This window comes from Alosa alosa, chromosome 10 (genome assembly GCF_017589495.1).
Source record: "Alosa alosa isolate M-15738 ecotype Scorff River chromosome 10, AALO_Geno_1.1, whole genome shotgun sequence".
NCBI classification, from domain to species: domain Eukaryota; kingdom Metazoa; phylum Chordata; class Actinopteri; order Clupeiformes; family Clupeidae; genus Alosa; species Alosa alosa.
Genome location: NC_063198.1, coordinates 32,714,651 through 32,727,396, shown reverse-complemented (window position 1 = coordinate 32,727,396; position 12,746 = coordinate 32,714,651). Strand labels below are relative to the sequence as shown.

The 12,746-nt window shown below is 47.4% G+C and overlaps 1 protein-coding gene and 1 long non-coding RNA gene across 9 annotated transcripts in view; both read left to right on the top strand.

Moving 5' to 3' along the window:
* LOC125301463 overlaps positions 1–1,743 on the top strand; it is a 33,093-nt gene extending 31,350 nt beyond the window's left edge. The window contains exon 3 of the long non-coding RNA XR_007194749.1: positions 1,522–1,743. This is a non-coding gene — a long non-coding RNA (uncharacterized LOC125301463). The remainder of the gene's footprint in view (positions 1–1,521) is intronic.
* A 1-nt stretch (position 1,744) lies between these two features.
* LOC125301461 (R3H domain-containing protein 2) overlaps positions 1,745–12,746 on the top strand; it is a 34,426-nt gene continuing 23,424 nt past the window's right edge. For 6 of the 8 annotated variants that reach the window (XM_048253881.1, XM_048253883.1, XM_048253878.1 and 3 more), the window contains exons 1-11: positions 1,745–2,053; positions 3,151–3,372; positions 5,490–5,531; positions 8,133–8,222; positions 8,821–8,944; positions 9,544–9,622; positions 9,991–10,050; positions 10,512–10,652; positions 10,972–11,080; positions 11,458–11,553; positions 12,147–12,196. In XM_048253881.1, the coding sequence (XP_048109838.1) occupies positions 3,205–3,372; positions 5,490–5,531; positions 8,133–8,222; positions 8,821–8,944; positions 9,544–9,622; positions 9,991–10,050; positions 10,512–10,652; positions 10,972–11,080; positions 11,458–11,553; positions 12,147–12,196 (959 nt within the window). In that variant the 5' untranslated portion in view covers positions 1,745–2,053; positions 3,151–3,204. The remainder of the gene's footprint in view (positions 2,054–3,150; positions 3,373–5,489; positions 5,532–8,132; positions 8,223–8,820; positions 8,945–9,543; positions 9,623–9,990; positions 10,051–10,511; positions 10,653–10,971; positions 11,081–11,457; positions 11,554–12,146; positions 12,197–12,746) is intronic. The other 2 variants (XM_048253879.1, XM_048253882.1) reach the window with 2 other exon arrangements.

The following is a 12,746-nucleotide window of genomic DNA, read 5'->3' as shown; positions in this document are numbered from 1 at the left end:
TCATCTCTTGCCCTCCTGCTCATCTCTTGCCCTCCTCTCTTGCCCTCCTGCTCATCTCTTGCCCTCCTGCTCATCTCTTGCCCTCCTCTCTTGCCCTCCTGCTCATCTCTTGCCCTCATCTCTTGCCCTCCTCTCTTGCCCTCCTCTCTTGCCCTCCTCTCTTGCCCTCCTCTCTTGCCCTCCTCTCACCCATTCTCCTCCGCTTGTCTCTCCCTTCATCTCTTTCTTTGTTGCATCTCCATTTCTCCCTCCAGCTCCTTTTCTGTCTCTTCCTCTTCCTCTCTCTCTAGCTCACTCGCTCGCTGCCTCACTTGCCTGCTCGCTCGTCGTCTTGCGCGTTCCCTCTCTTTCATCCCCCTTCCTCCCTCCTCCTCCTCCTCCTCCTCTTTCTGCAGTATGACGTCAGAGGCAGGGAGTCTCCCTGTGCATCTGTGCCGGGGCGATCTCTCCTCTCCTCTCCTCTCTCTTTCCTTTCCTCTCCTCTCCTCTCCTCTCCTCCTCTCTCCTCTCCTCTCCTCTCCTCTCTCTTTCCTCTCCTCTCCTCTCCTCTCCTCCTCTCTCCTCTCCTCCTCCGTCCTCTCATGTCCTGTCCTCGCACACAACTTGGCTCTCTTCATCCAGTGTTGTGTGCTGAGGGTGTTTTGCCAAATATGTTGTTGTATGAGCATTTTATCTCTGTGTGTGTGTGTGTGTGTGTGTGTGTGTGTGTGTGTGTGTGTGTGTGTGTGTGTGTGTGTGTGTGTGTGTGTGTGTGTGTGTTTTGAGGGTTTCGTCATTTTTTTCTTCACCCCCTTCCTGGGATGATGGCAGTGTCGGCCAGGCCGTGTGAGACAGATGGATGGGTTATTCAGTTCTCCCTCCCTGTGTGCGGATACACACACACACACACACACACACACACACACACACGCTTATACAACACAGACTAACATGCTTATACAACCCTTACACTTACATTTGCACGTATGGTCTCTCACGCTGTGACACACACACATACACACCCCCGACACACATTAACACGCACTTTCGCTCCTACACACACACACACACACACACACACACTCTTTCCTGCTCTCCTGCGCTTGTGTTGTATGGGTGCAGGCTGCTGCCGTTCCTCACGGTGGAGCGATGGTGTGGTTTGGCGGCGGTGATGACGCAGGGTGGATGTGGCTAATTGGCAGGTTGGCTGCTGTGGCTGTGGTGGGCTGCTGTTGGAGCTGCGCTCCTGGAGGTTTTAGGAGCCTGCTGTGTCAAATTGCACATATGATTAGACCGCTTCTCGGCTCGCCCCTTACAGGATGTGACCCCCGCCCACACACACACACACACACTCTCACACACACACACACACACTTATATATAATTGCACTTATCTGGACTTGCATATCCAGACAGGCATGCCTGCGTAGGCTTTTGTAATTGCCATTGTGATTTTTTTTTTTTCATTCACATTTTGCCTTAAATGCTGTATTTATTTAGCAAGTCTGATTCAGTCTAATATCTCTTTCTTTCTTTCCACAGGTCGTTGAGTGTGTGTGTGTGTGCGTATCTGAGAGCGAGAGAGCGAAAGCGCGAGCACGAGTGTGTGTGTGTGTGCGTATCTGAGTGCGAGAGCAAAGAGCGCGAGCACAAGTGTGTGTGTGTGTGCGCGTATCTGAGTGCGAGAGCGAGAGAGCGAGAGAGAGAGCGCGAGCACAAGTGTGTGTGTGTATCTGAGAGCGAGAGAGAGAGAGCGAGAGAGAGAGAGCGAGAGAGAGAGAGAGAGAGAGCGAGAGAGAGAGAGAGCGCGAGCACAAGTGTGTGTGTGTGTGCGTATCTGAGAGCGAGAGAGAGAGCGCGAGCACAAGTGTGTGTGGCGGTCCCAGGATGCCACAGTAGTGGCAGCGGAAGGGCTGGTCCATTGAGCTGCGGATTCCGCCTGGTCCTTTCTCTCGTTATGGAATGCCTGTGCCCTGCCCCCTGGCCCCCCTGCCCTCTGTAGGATCCTCCCTCGGTCACCCCTGGCACCGGACACTGGCACTGCACCCAGCCGACCGCTTCTCGACTATCCCCGGTATGAGCGAGCACTTAACCTCACGTCAGCACCTCGCCCTATCCTCATCCCAGCCATCCATCTGCCTGTATCCCGCCACATCTGTGTGCTAAAAGAGTTCAAGGCCTGAAAGACTTAAAGGCTCCAGGGCATTTCTCTCTGTATGCACCATGTGTTGATGCATCGATTCCTCTAATGAATGAAGATTCATTCCGATAAGAGCTTTATCTGTACCCTATGTACTGCTCTGGAGTGGGTGAGGTCTTGCTTGTCTAGTGGAAGCCTTTCTATTGGCCTTGTAGGCTTTGGGCCCCAGTTGGGCGGCGATATCGGTAGCTGGATGCTACGTCAAGGTGGGGAATCTGAAATGGGCGGGACCCATTTGTTAAACCAATCACATGCAGCCAGTGTTACATTCTCATCTGTTTATCTTTTATTAGTTAACTTCGGCCTGACTGAGCCCACTTCGTGAGTCGGACTTTGCTCTGGCCAATACGCTGTCAAACTCAAATCCAATCCTATTTGCCGTATTAGGCTATACATCTTTGCATGGTTGAGCCCCCATCTATTCATTTCTTTCAGCTGTCCCCAACACATTGCAGCTGTAGCACCCAAACCTTTAGAGCTGACCCTGTTACCGTATTATACTGGCCTTTTTGTTCATTACAAAAAGTATTTGTTTTTTATACTTTTTTGTTTAGTTTCGATAACTTATCTTGGTAAATATTATGTCATGCTACTGTATAATCTTGCCTTTATTATGTGTAGAACTTGTGCTTTATGAATAAATTGACATTAACATCTTACCTGCCTTTAATATTGACATGTTACCAGGCTTTTTGGTCTCGCCTTCTTCCTGCCTTCAGACTTTGTGTCCACTGACAGCTTTAGTGTCTCCCCTAAGGCCTCTGCTTTGCACATTATAGGAACAGTTCATTTTGTAATATACAATATGGAGCCAGTTTGGCTGTGAATTAAGGCCTCTGCCAGTAAAGTGAATAAGCTTCTGTGACTAACACACTGTACCTGTGTAGAAGTGCTTTAATGTGTGTGTGTGTGTGTGTGTTTGTTTTAAACCATGCTCTCTCTCACTGCCCCCCAAATCTGCCCCCATGTAGGCTCCTGTGGGTTTTCGGTGCCCGCGTTCTCGCCCCCTCCTCACCCCGGGGAAGATGTCTCTGAGCTTGGGGCCGGACATCCAGCAGGAGGGGGAGAGCGGCCCACTCGCTGACACGGGGGCAAGTAGCAAGTGCAAAGCCAGTGCCCAGCCGCCCCAGCAGGGCAAGGAGGGCGGAGGAGATGCCCCTGAGCCCGAGGACAACCTCCAGCAGGACTCTCAGGTGAGCCCCTCCTACCACCCCCGTCTTTCCCACCCCCCTGTCCCCGTCATCCTCCTCTTCTCCACCCCCCCCCTCGTCATCCTCCTCTTTTCCACCCACGCCCCCTCGTCATCCTCCGTCATCCTCCTCTTCTCCACCCCCCCCTCCGTCATCCTCCTCTTTTCCACCCACGCCCCCTCGTCATCCTCCGTCATCCTCCTCTTCTCCACCCACGCCCCCTCGTCATCCTCCGTCATCCTCCTCTTTTCCACCCACGCCCCCTCGTCATCCTCCGTCATCCTCCTCTTTACGCCCCCCCCCTGCCTTCACTCTTATTAGTATCTGCAGTCACAAACCCCATCCTCACGGCTGTCAGAAGGTCATGATGTTGATGTTGAATCTGCCCGGTGTACTGCATGGGCTGTGTCAGTAGGACCCTCTCATGGGCTGTGTCAGTAGGACCCTCTCATGGGCTGTGTCAGTAGGACCCTCTCATGGGCTGTGTCAGTAGGGCCCTCTCTTCTGCCTTCCCAACATCATCCAGATCACACCCACTCGTAGTATTAGTAGAGTGCCAGTTATGAGCTGACGTTAGTCATGGGCAAAAACAATACGCTGTTGCCCTTATTACCCATTATGGGGTGGAAAAACAATGATCACCTTTAACTATTTTGACTAAAGATTAGATTAGATTCAACTTTATTGTCATTTAGCAGAATACAGGTGCATAGCCAATGAAATGCAGAAAAGTTAAAACGTTCTAACAATCTGAAAAAGGCCCCAGTGTAAAATGTGACAAATAAATAACTTGAAGTTGAACTTAACCAATTTTTCAGAATGTTTAGAAAGTTTTTTGTCCCATTTTAAACTGTAGCATTTTCCCCTTCTGGCTGTTTTCTGTAATTTAGAGACAATTGCATGAACTCTCCTTAAATACCTACTGTACATACAGACGTTTTGCTTGGTTGTTTGATGATCAGATATGCAGCTAGCCTGGAAAATCCATACCCTGATAATCTAGAAAGATTAAGGGTCTGGCAAAGAGCAATGTAATGGCCTAACTTTCGGTGACAACAAGCATGCATTTAAAATCTCATTGCCTGCGCCAATCGGGGATAACACTACGACCAATGTGTACTGTCCTCCAACGTTGCAGTGCTGTCTTCATCAGTTTAGCTGGTTCCCCGGAATGCAAGGGGGAAAAGTAACGTGCATCATTGCTCTTTGCCAGAGTGTCTCGCAGATGCGAGAACTCGGATTTCCAGGGTACTATGCAGCAGCAATGGTGATCAGAATTCAAACCAAGTCTGTTGTAATATGAAGACGTTGATGAGTCATATTGCTGTGTCCTGAACTGACTAGAGAGAGAGAGAGAGAGAGAGAGAGAGAGACACACACACACACACACACACATACTGTACACAGACACAGACCAGTTGTCACAGCCCAACCTGTAGCTGTAGCCTCATTGGAGAGAGGCCAGAGTGTGGGCAGTGGCGGATACGACATAACCCCCTCTGGAAAGATCCAGGAAACGCTGAGAGCCGTACTTACAGTACAGTAACTCTCAAGCAGCCATTTGTCAACATGCCGTGGCCCGGGTGGTTTAATGCCGCAATGGCCCTGAGCCAAGGCGGGTATTCCTCCTTCATGAGCTATTGCTCAGACCATGCCTCCACATATATATATATATATATATATATATATATATATATATATATATATATATATATATATATATATGCTCACCAATCAGAAGTGCTGTTCTTCTCCTGCACTAGGCATCCTCACCAATCAGAAGTGCTGTTCTTCTCCTGCACTAGGCATGCTCTACTCAGAAGTGGCCTAACTTAAAGAGAAATTTGGAATAGTGAACTTTAGCTTGACTTTCAAAAATTATCTTGCAAATCAAATTGCAATCGCAACATAAATCAGAAAACTTGTAATAAATATTTTCCCCAAATCGTGCAGCCCTAGTGTCAACTAGCTGTTTACCCTCAGTCTCTGCTAATCTCTTTAGCAGTGACGCACTTAACACATCTCTCGGCCAACTCCTTCATTCTCTCCCTCTCTCTCTTTCATTCTCTCCCTCTCTCTCTTTCATTCTCTCCCTCTCTCTCTTTCATTCTCTTCCTCAGAGGCGATCCCAGAACCACGGCCATGGGAGGAAGAGAGCGAAGGTAAGCAGATCTTGTTTGATCATACTTGCTTAAGCCAGTCGGGTCATTAGCCTAATCCTGCCTTGAGCTAAAGGCTGAGGCCACACCATCCTGCAGCCTTAGGAGTGAGGAATATCTCTCTCTCTCTCTCTCTCTTTTTCTTTCTTTCTTTCTTTCTTTCTTTCTTTCTTTTCTTTCTTTCTTTATTTCTTTCTTTCCCTCCCTCTCTTTTTCTCTCTCCCTCTCTTTCTCTCTCTCTCTCTCTCTCTCTCTCTCTCTCTCTTTCTCTCGCTCCCTCTCTCGCTCCCTCTCTCTCCCTAGCTCTCTCTCTCTCTCTCTTTCTCTCGCTCCCTCTCTCTCGCTCCCTCTCTCTCCCTAGCTCTCCCTCCCTCTCTCTCGCTCCCTCTCTCGCTCCTTCTTCCTCTCTCTCCCTCTCTTTCTCTCGCTCTCTCTCTCTCTCCCTCTCTCTCTCTCTCTCTCTCTCTCTCTCTCTTTTTCTCGCTAACCTCTCTCTCTCTCCGTCACTCTCTCTCCCTAGCTCTCTCCCCCTCTCTCTCTCTCTACTTTCCGCCCTAATTCCCTCCCTTTCTCCAGTCCTCCTCTCTGCCCCCTCCTCTGTGGGCGGTAGCAGGTTGGCTCAGGTGAGATGGCGGATTGCCGCTCCGCAGCTTTAGCTCGGGGATTTCTGGAGCAGGGCGGTGGAGGCTCGTGCCTGTTTCACGTGTGTGCGCCTATGTGTGGTGTGTTGTGTGTTGTGTGCTGTGTGCTGTGTGGGTGTGCGTTTCCCCTCCTCACTTTCCCCTTAATGGGATTGGGCCATTTTCTATCCCTAGTCCCTTGGTTTACACTTGTGACCGCAATTGTGTTAGGCCTTGCCTGCAAAGACAGAGGGAGGGAGGGAGAGAGCCAGAGAGAGGGATTGAGGGAGGGATAGAGAAAAGGAGGAGAGAGAGAGCACTTTTCTGGGTTGACCTGCTTTCTCGTACTGTAGCTCCTTTCTCGCTCTAGTTGGCCACGTTGCCAAGTATGTCAACCACATACACACAAGCCCCTCTAACTTTCATACACACACACACACAAGCCCCTCTAACTTTCATACACACACACACACAAGCCCCTCTAACTTTCATACACACACACACACAAGCCCCTCTAACTTTTATACACACACACACACAAGCCCCTCTAACTTTCATACACACACACACACACACAAGCCCCTCTAACTTTCATACACACAAGCCCCTCTAACTTTCATACTCACACACACAAGCCACTCTAACTTTCATACACACACACACACACAAGTCACTCTAACTTTCAAACACACACACACAAGCCCCTCTAACTTTCATACACACACACACACAAGAGCCCTCTAACTTTCTTACACACACACACACACACACACAAGCCCCTCTAACTTTCATACACACAAGCCCCTCTAACTTTCATACTCACACACACAAGCCACTCTAACTTTCATACACACACACACACACAAGTCACTCTAACTTTCATACACACACACACAAGCCCCTCTAACTTTCATACACACACACACAAGAGCCCTCTAACTTTCTTACACACACACACACACACACACAAGCCCCTCTAACTTTCATACACACAAGCCCCTCTAACTTTCATACACACACACACACAAGCCCCTCTAACTTTCAGGCCAGAAAATGGGCACAAGAGCACCTTAGGTTTTCAACAGATATGTATTTTATAACATAATCGCGCTAAGCCGAGCTGATTTGTTTACACATTGATTACAAATGGTTTGGAATGGTTCTCTCAGTTTCCTTTTACATACCGATGTTGTCCGTTGTCTTAATTAAGTTGGTTGGATCAGAGCCCGTCTACGGAGAGCCTCCCCACTCTCTATTAATCTCACACTAACCGAATTTGGCTGCAGTTCACCAGAGTTCACCTAGATGGCGATCGCGGGCGAGTCCAAAATACATGGGGTCCTATGGAGCTACATGGCTACATTTATTGTTTTCACCTATTTAACAACTGAAACCCTCAGATTTCAATTTATTTTTCGCAAAATGGATATGGATTATCAATCCAAAGTGAAATAATCTGGGAGTCATGTCCTTTCGTTTTCTTACAGGTTGGGTCATTGTTGCCCATAACACGCTAGCATTGATGCTATGCTATGCTATGATCATGCTAATGAATGACGTCATTGACACGTTTGACAGGCTTTTTAGAACAATTAAGTGACTTTAAAAAAAATAATACTCAACCAAGTGTATTGTCTTTGCCTCCCCTTTCGAATACAATATTCAAATTATTTGAAAAAAAATTATATCCCGAGAAAAGTGGATTATGGATTTGCCCGCGAGCGCCCTTAGATGCAGTACCACACCGGAAGCGTTCCGAGAGTGAAGGTTCTCCCCTTATTAGACATTCTCTGGTTGGATTGATTTTCAAAGAAGTCAAAGGTCATCATAACTGAGGCAAAATTATATCCTTTCTAAATGTAAATGTATTGTGTAGTTTTGTAATGTGGTGGTCTCATTTGTTTAACATCACTCATCTAATGTATTTTTCTCTCTCTCTCTCTCTCTCTCTCTCTCTCTCTCTCTCTCGCTCGCTCTCGCTCAGTCCAATGCCAAGCTGAAGCTGGTGCGTAGCCTTGCGGTGTGTGAGGAGTCCTCAGGTCCATTCTCAGCTGATGGACCCCCAGAGACTCAGGTACGGCCTCACAGCTGCTTACAAGCCTCTGCACAATGCACCTTTGCAAAACGCAAAACGATAATTTAACAGAACGATTTCAGTACCTTTTGCCTTGTACCTACTCTCAAAGGGTATAGCGTTGACACACACTTCTGCACCATGTTGCCATTGCAAGTGTGCACGTGAGGCGTAGAGGTCGTCTCGACACTCCTGGCTGCCTTTTTTAGGTTAAACGTTCTTATCCTGGCATCGTAATGGAGTTGTCCGTCATGGTCTTTAGTCAGCTGGAGCATGGCTGTAATTTCAGGTGCAGCTGGTTGCCCTGTTTAATAGATGGAGTAATGCGCCTGCAACAATAAAGGCTTTTCGATTAGGCCACTTAAGCCGCTCATCCGGAGCTATTACTACACATTGCTACGGTCATACCACTGACCAAGCCCCACTTTAACTGGCCACTACTACAGCCTGCTTTTTTATTTTTTTATTTAATCACGCAATGGACCTAATTGCATTTTGTGTAGCCTAGTGCAAAGAGGCGTTGTGTGTGTGTGTGTGTGTGTGTGTGTGTGTGTGTGTGTGTGTTGTGTTTTCAGTGACCCAACCTTATCTCCCGCAGGATATCATTCAGCTGCATATCAGCTGCCCCTCGGACAAAGAGGAGGAGAAGTCCTCCAAAGACGAGTATGAGAACGAGGAGAAGGAGAAGAAGGACAAGAGCGTGCGGAGAAACCTCTCCCGTGGTGAGCCGTGTCTTTCTTTCCTTTTTTCTTCTTCCTCCCTCTCTCTCACTCTCAGTGACGTTCATGCGCCAGTGTGTTTTATTTTTATCTCGCAAAACAATTTCCGTCATCACTTAATCATCCTCAGGCAGGGAGAGGTAATGTGGCCCCCTCACCCCCCATGTCCTGTGTTTACCGTGCGCAAATGTCAACAGGAAATGCGCCTCCAGGTTACAGGTTGGGATTAGGCTATTGACTAGTAGTAATAAGTCAGAAAAACAGCGGCCAGCGTCCTCCACCACTGACGCAGTTGCGAGCTGCACTGTGCGTGAATGTGAATGTGGAAGTGGAAGTATGGCCAGGCCAGAATCAAATGTAGGGGATGATATTGATTTTCTGTAGTTGTGCTTTCTTTTTAGGTTGTATAGATTTGATGTGCATCCTTTTTCAGGTTGTACAGATTTGATGTGCATCCTTTCTCATATTTAGTCATTTGCCCACGCATAGATAGATAGATAGATAGATCCATATTTGACAATTGATGTGTGAATTTACCAGCGACTGATCCTCTGTGTGTGTGTGTTTGGTGCTGTCTCTCCCCCATCTCACCCTCCGTCCAGACTCCAGTCAAGAGTACACTGACTCCACTGGTATCGATGTGCACGAGTTCTTGGTCAACACACTGAAAAACAATCCCAGGTATATATGTTGCAGCCTTATTGATTTGCCCGGGCTTGAGCAGACACCACATTGACACAGAATAGTGGGGATAAGGTACCCCAGGCTACCCTAAAGCCAATACTGTAATGAGGGCCACAAGTGTCTGGCTCCTCTCTGCTCGCACACTCAGGAGATCGCTATGCAGCAACACATTCACAGTCAGGAGACCATTGGACACACAGGCTCTTTGATCTTTGTTGGGAACAGTTGGCACTGCGTTCTCAAATTCTCTCTCTCCCTCCCTCTCTCTCTCCCTCTCTTCCTCTCTTTCTTTCTCTGTCTGTCTCTCTCTCTTCCTCTCTCTCTCTCTCTCTCTCTCTCTCTCTCTCTCTCTCTCTCTTGAACAGGGATCGAATGATGCTGCTCAAACTGGAACAAGATATCCTGGAGTTCATTAATGACGACAAGTGAGCCAGAATACCGCGAACGCACCAGTCCTGTTTTAAATTTAACGCCACCCTGTTTGTTCTGCTTAAATATAGCCGGCAGTAGTAATAGTATAATTATAGTGGATATAGTTTAATTGCATTGCTCAGTCATGCCATGCCTGGGTACCAGGGCCTACACTGGGCAAAAGTGCAGTGCAATTATGGTGTGTGTGTGTGTGTGTGTGTGTGTGCGTGCGTGTGCTAATCAAATGTTTGTTCTCATCTAATTATTCTCAAAATTCTGAATAGGTGAAATAAAAATAAAGCTGTTACAGCTAGGTAATACCATATAAAAGATGGCCTTGATGTCTCAGTATAGACACAGTGCGTTTAGAATACAGATGGCTAAACGGAGACCAGCAGGTCTAAATAAAAATAAACCTGGGTTCCCAGTCCCATCTTGTTTTGTTCATTTGTTTGTTTGTTTGTTTGTTTCACAGTAACCAGTACAAGAAGTTTCCTCAGATGACCTCCTACCATCGCATGCTGCTGCACAGGGTGGCTGCGTACTTCGGCATGGACCACAACGTGGACCAGACCGGCAAGGCCGTCATCATCAACAAGACTGGCAACACGCGCATGTGAGCACCAGCCAATCACACTGGTGGACAAGAGCACTCTGGAGACATTAAGTTACAGTTGGATGGGGAGATGGATGGATGGATGGATGGATGTGGGGATGGATGGATGGGGAGATGGATGGATGGATGGATGGATGGATGGATGGATGGGGAGATGGCAAAGTAATGCAGTATATTCCTGCTGCTCAGTTACCATTGGAGTGTGCCTGAAAACAATTCCCCAGGTTCATTTATCATCGTACATATATACGTAATATGTATACTGACGGAATTTGTACTGTTAGCATATAATGTGAATGTTGTCCTTGCCCTTTTACAGCCCTGAGCAAAGGTTCTCTGAGCACATAAAGGATGAGAGAAACATGGATTTCCAGAAGAAGTTCATCCTGAAAAGGGATGATGCCAGCATGGACAAGGATGATAATCAGGTGCAGACTTCTTCTCCTCTAAATGCCTCTTAAGGACTCCCAAAAATGATTGTCCTCTTGTTGTATCTGTCACGGTACAACATTTGAACAGAATAGGGCGTAATTTGCTTTTGATTTCGACTTGTTCGACTTTAGACATCAGTACCATGATTGGTAATAATAGTAAAATTGGAGTGCGATTGGTCAAAAGATTGTTCTAATTTAAAACGACCTCATCAGGGCGCCTGATTAGACAGAATGTCTGCTGCTTATTCTGTTAAAAAGAAAATGTGAGAAAATTGAATCCCACCGAATCATGAGTTAAGCATATGGTTACATCCCTGTGAGTGACATTCTGAGCTATTTTTCATACGTCCCTTTTGCTGTTTTGTTTTCAGATCCGTGTGCCGTTGCAGGACGGGCGGCGCAGCAAGTCCATTGAGGAGCGAGAGGAGGAATACCAGCGGGTACGAGACCGGATCTTTGCCCGTGAGGTAAGTGCCTGTGGGTGCGGAGGGGAAACTAGCCAAGACCCAGCCACTGAGTCTCAGGTCCCACAGCATGCACTCAAACTCCAGCCCCAGTTAAATGCCATGCGTCCCTCTGCTTCAGATGGGCCGAGGACACTTGTCTTGTCCAGGCTCAGATGGGCCGAGGACACTTGTCTTGTCCAGGCTCTCTGTGTTTGGATGGCACTCTTCACCCTGCCATTGCCCTCTTTGGAGTTCAAGTATGGAGAGTGTGAGGAGAGCATTGTTGGTTTGCTTATCTAACACCGCTCTAGAGTGAGCTTCATAGCGTGTCTTAGACACAGAGGTACACCCTCTTTTTGGCTAAAGGGTTATTTAGAGCATCAATTGTTTTGTTATTGTTTTGGAGTTTGTGTGTTGGCCAGAGGCTCAGTTTGGGTCTTCTCTCTCTCTTAAAAAAAACACTTGTAAAGGTTAGTTAGAGACGGGGCTGAAAGTCCATCCCTGTGAGAACAGGGGTTCGTATTCGTAAACACCCTTGAGGTGTGAGTTTGGGGAGTTCGGCTCAGCTAATTCTTCAGGGCTCAAACGCCGACGAGGCCGTTCGTAATGTGCAGGTGTTCTTTTCTTTTCAGTCCTCTCAAAATGGATACATCAACGACAACAGGTAAGCTCCTGCCATGTCGTGGAGACTGTCGCTCACGTCTTGTGTTAGAGCTTGTGATGTGTGGGAAGAAGTCACTGCCTCTCTTAGCAAGCGGAAGACACACACAGAGGCACACACACACACACATACATCTATGGGTGTGTGTTGTGGGTCTGTGTTTGCAAATATGGTCTTATCTGTGTGGGTTCTATATTCCCCAGGCAATAAAGGATTTGGCTCTACAATGAATACCCGACTATCAGCTTGTATTGTATTGCTAATTTAAAAGCTGGGGCAGCTTAATTCGTGCCCTTTTTTGCCAGCTCTGAAATTTCGGTGTGATAATTCTGCTCTTTCCGGGTAACTTATTGACCCTCAGTGGATCTCTAGCTGCTGATGGTGCTGTAGAAGAAAAAAAAAAAAAAAGTTTTCATTGACCGGGGTGAATATGAAGCTCAGCAGGGTTTCTCAAAAGTCTTGCGCATTTATGGGTGATTCACCCAGATGCTTTGATTTGTAATCAATTTGGTATTAAGTCTAAATGTACAGATATCTGTCATTTCCTCCCATC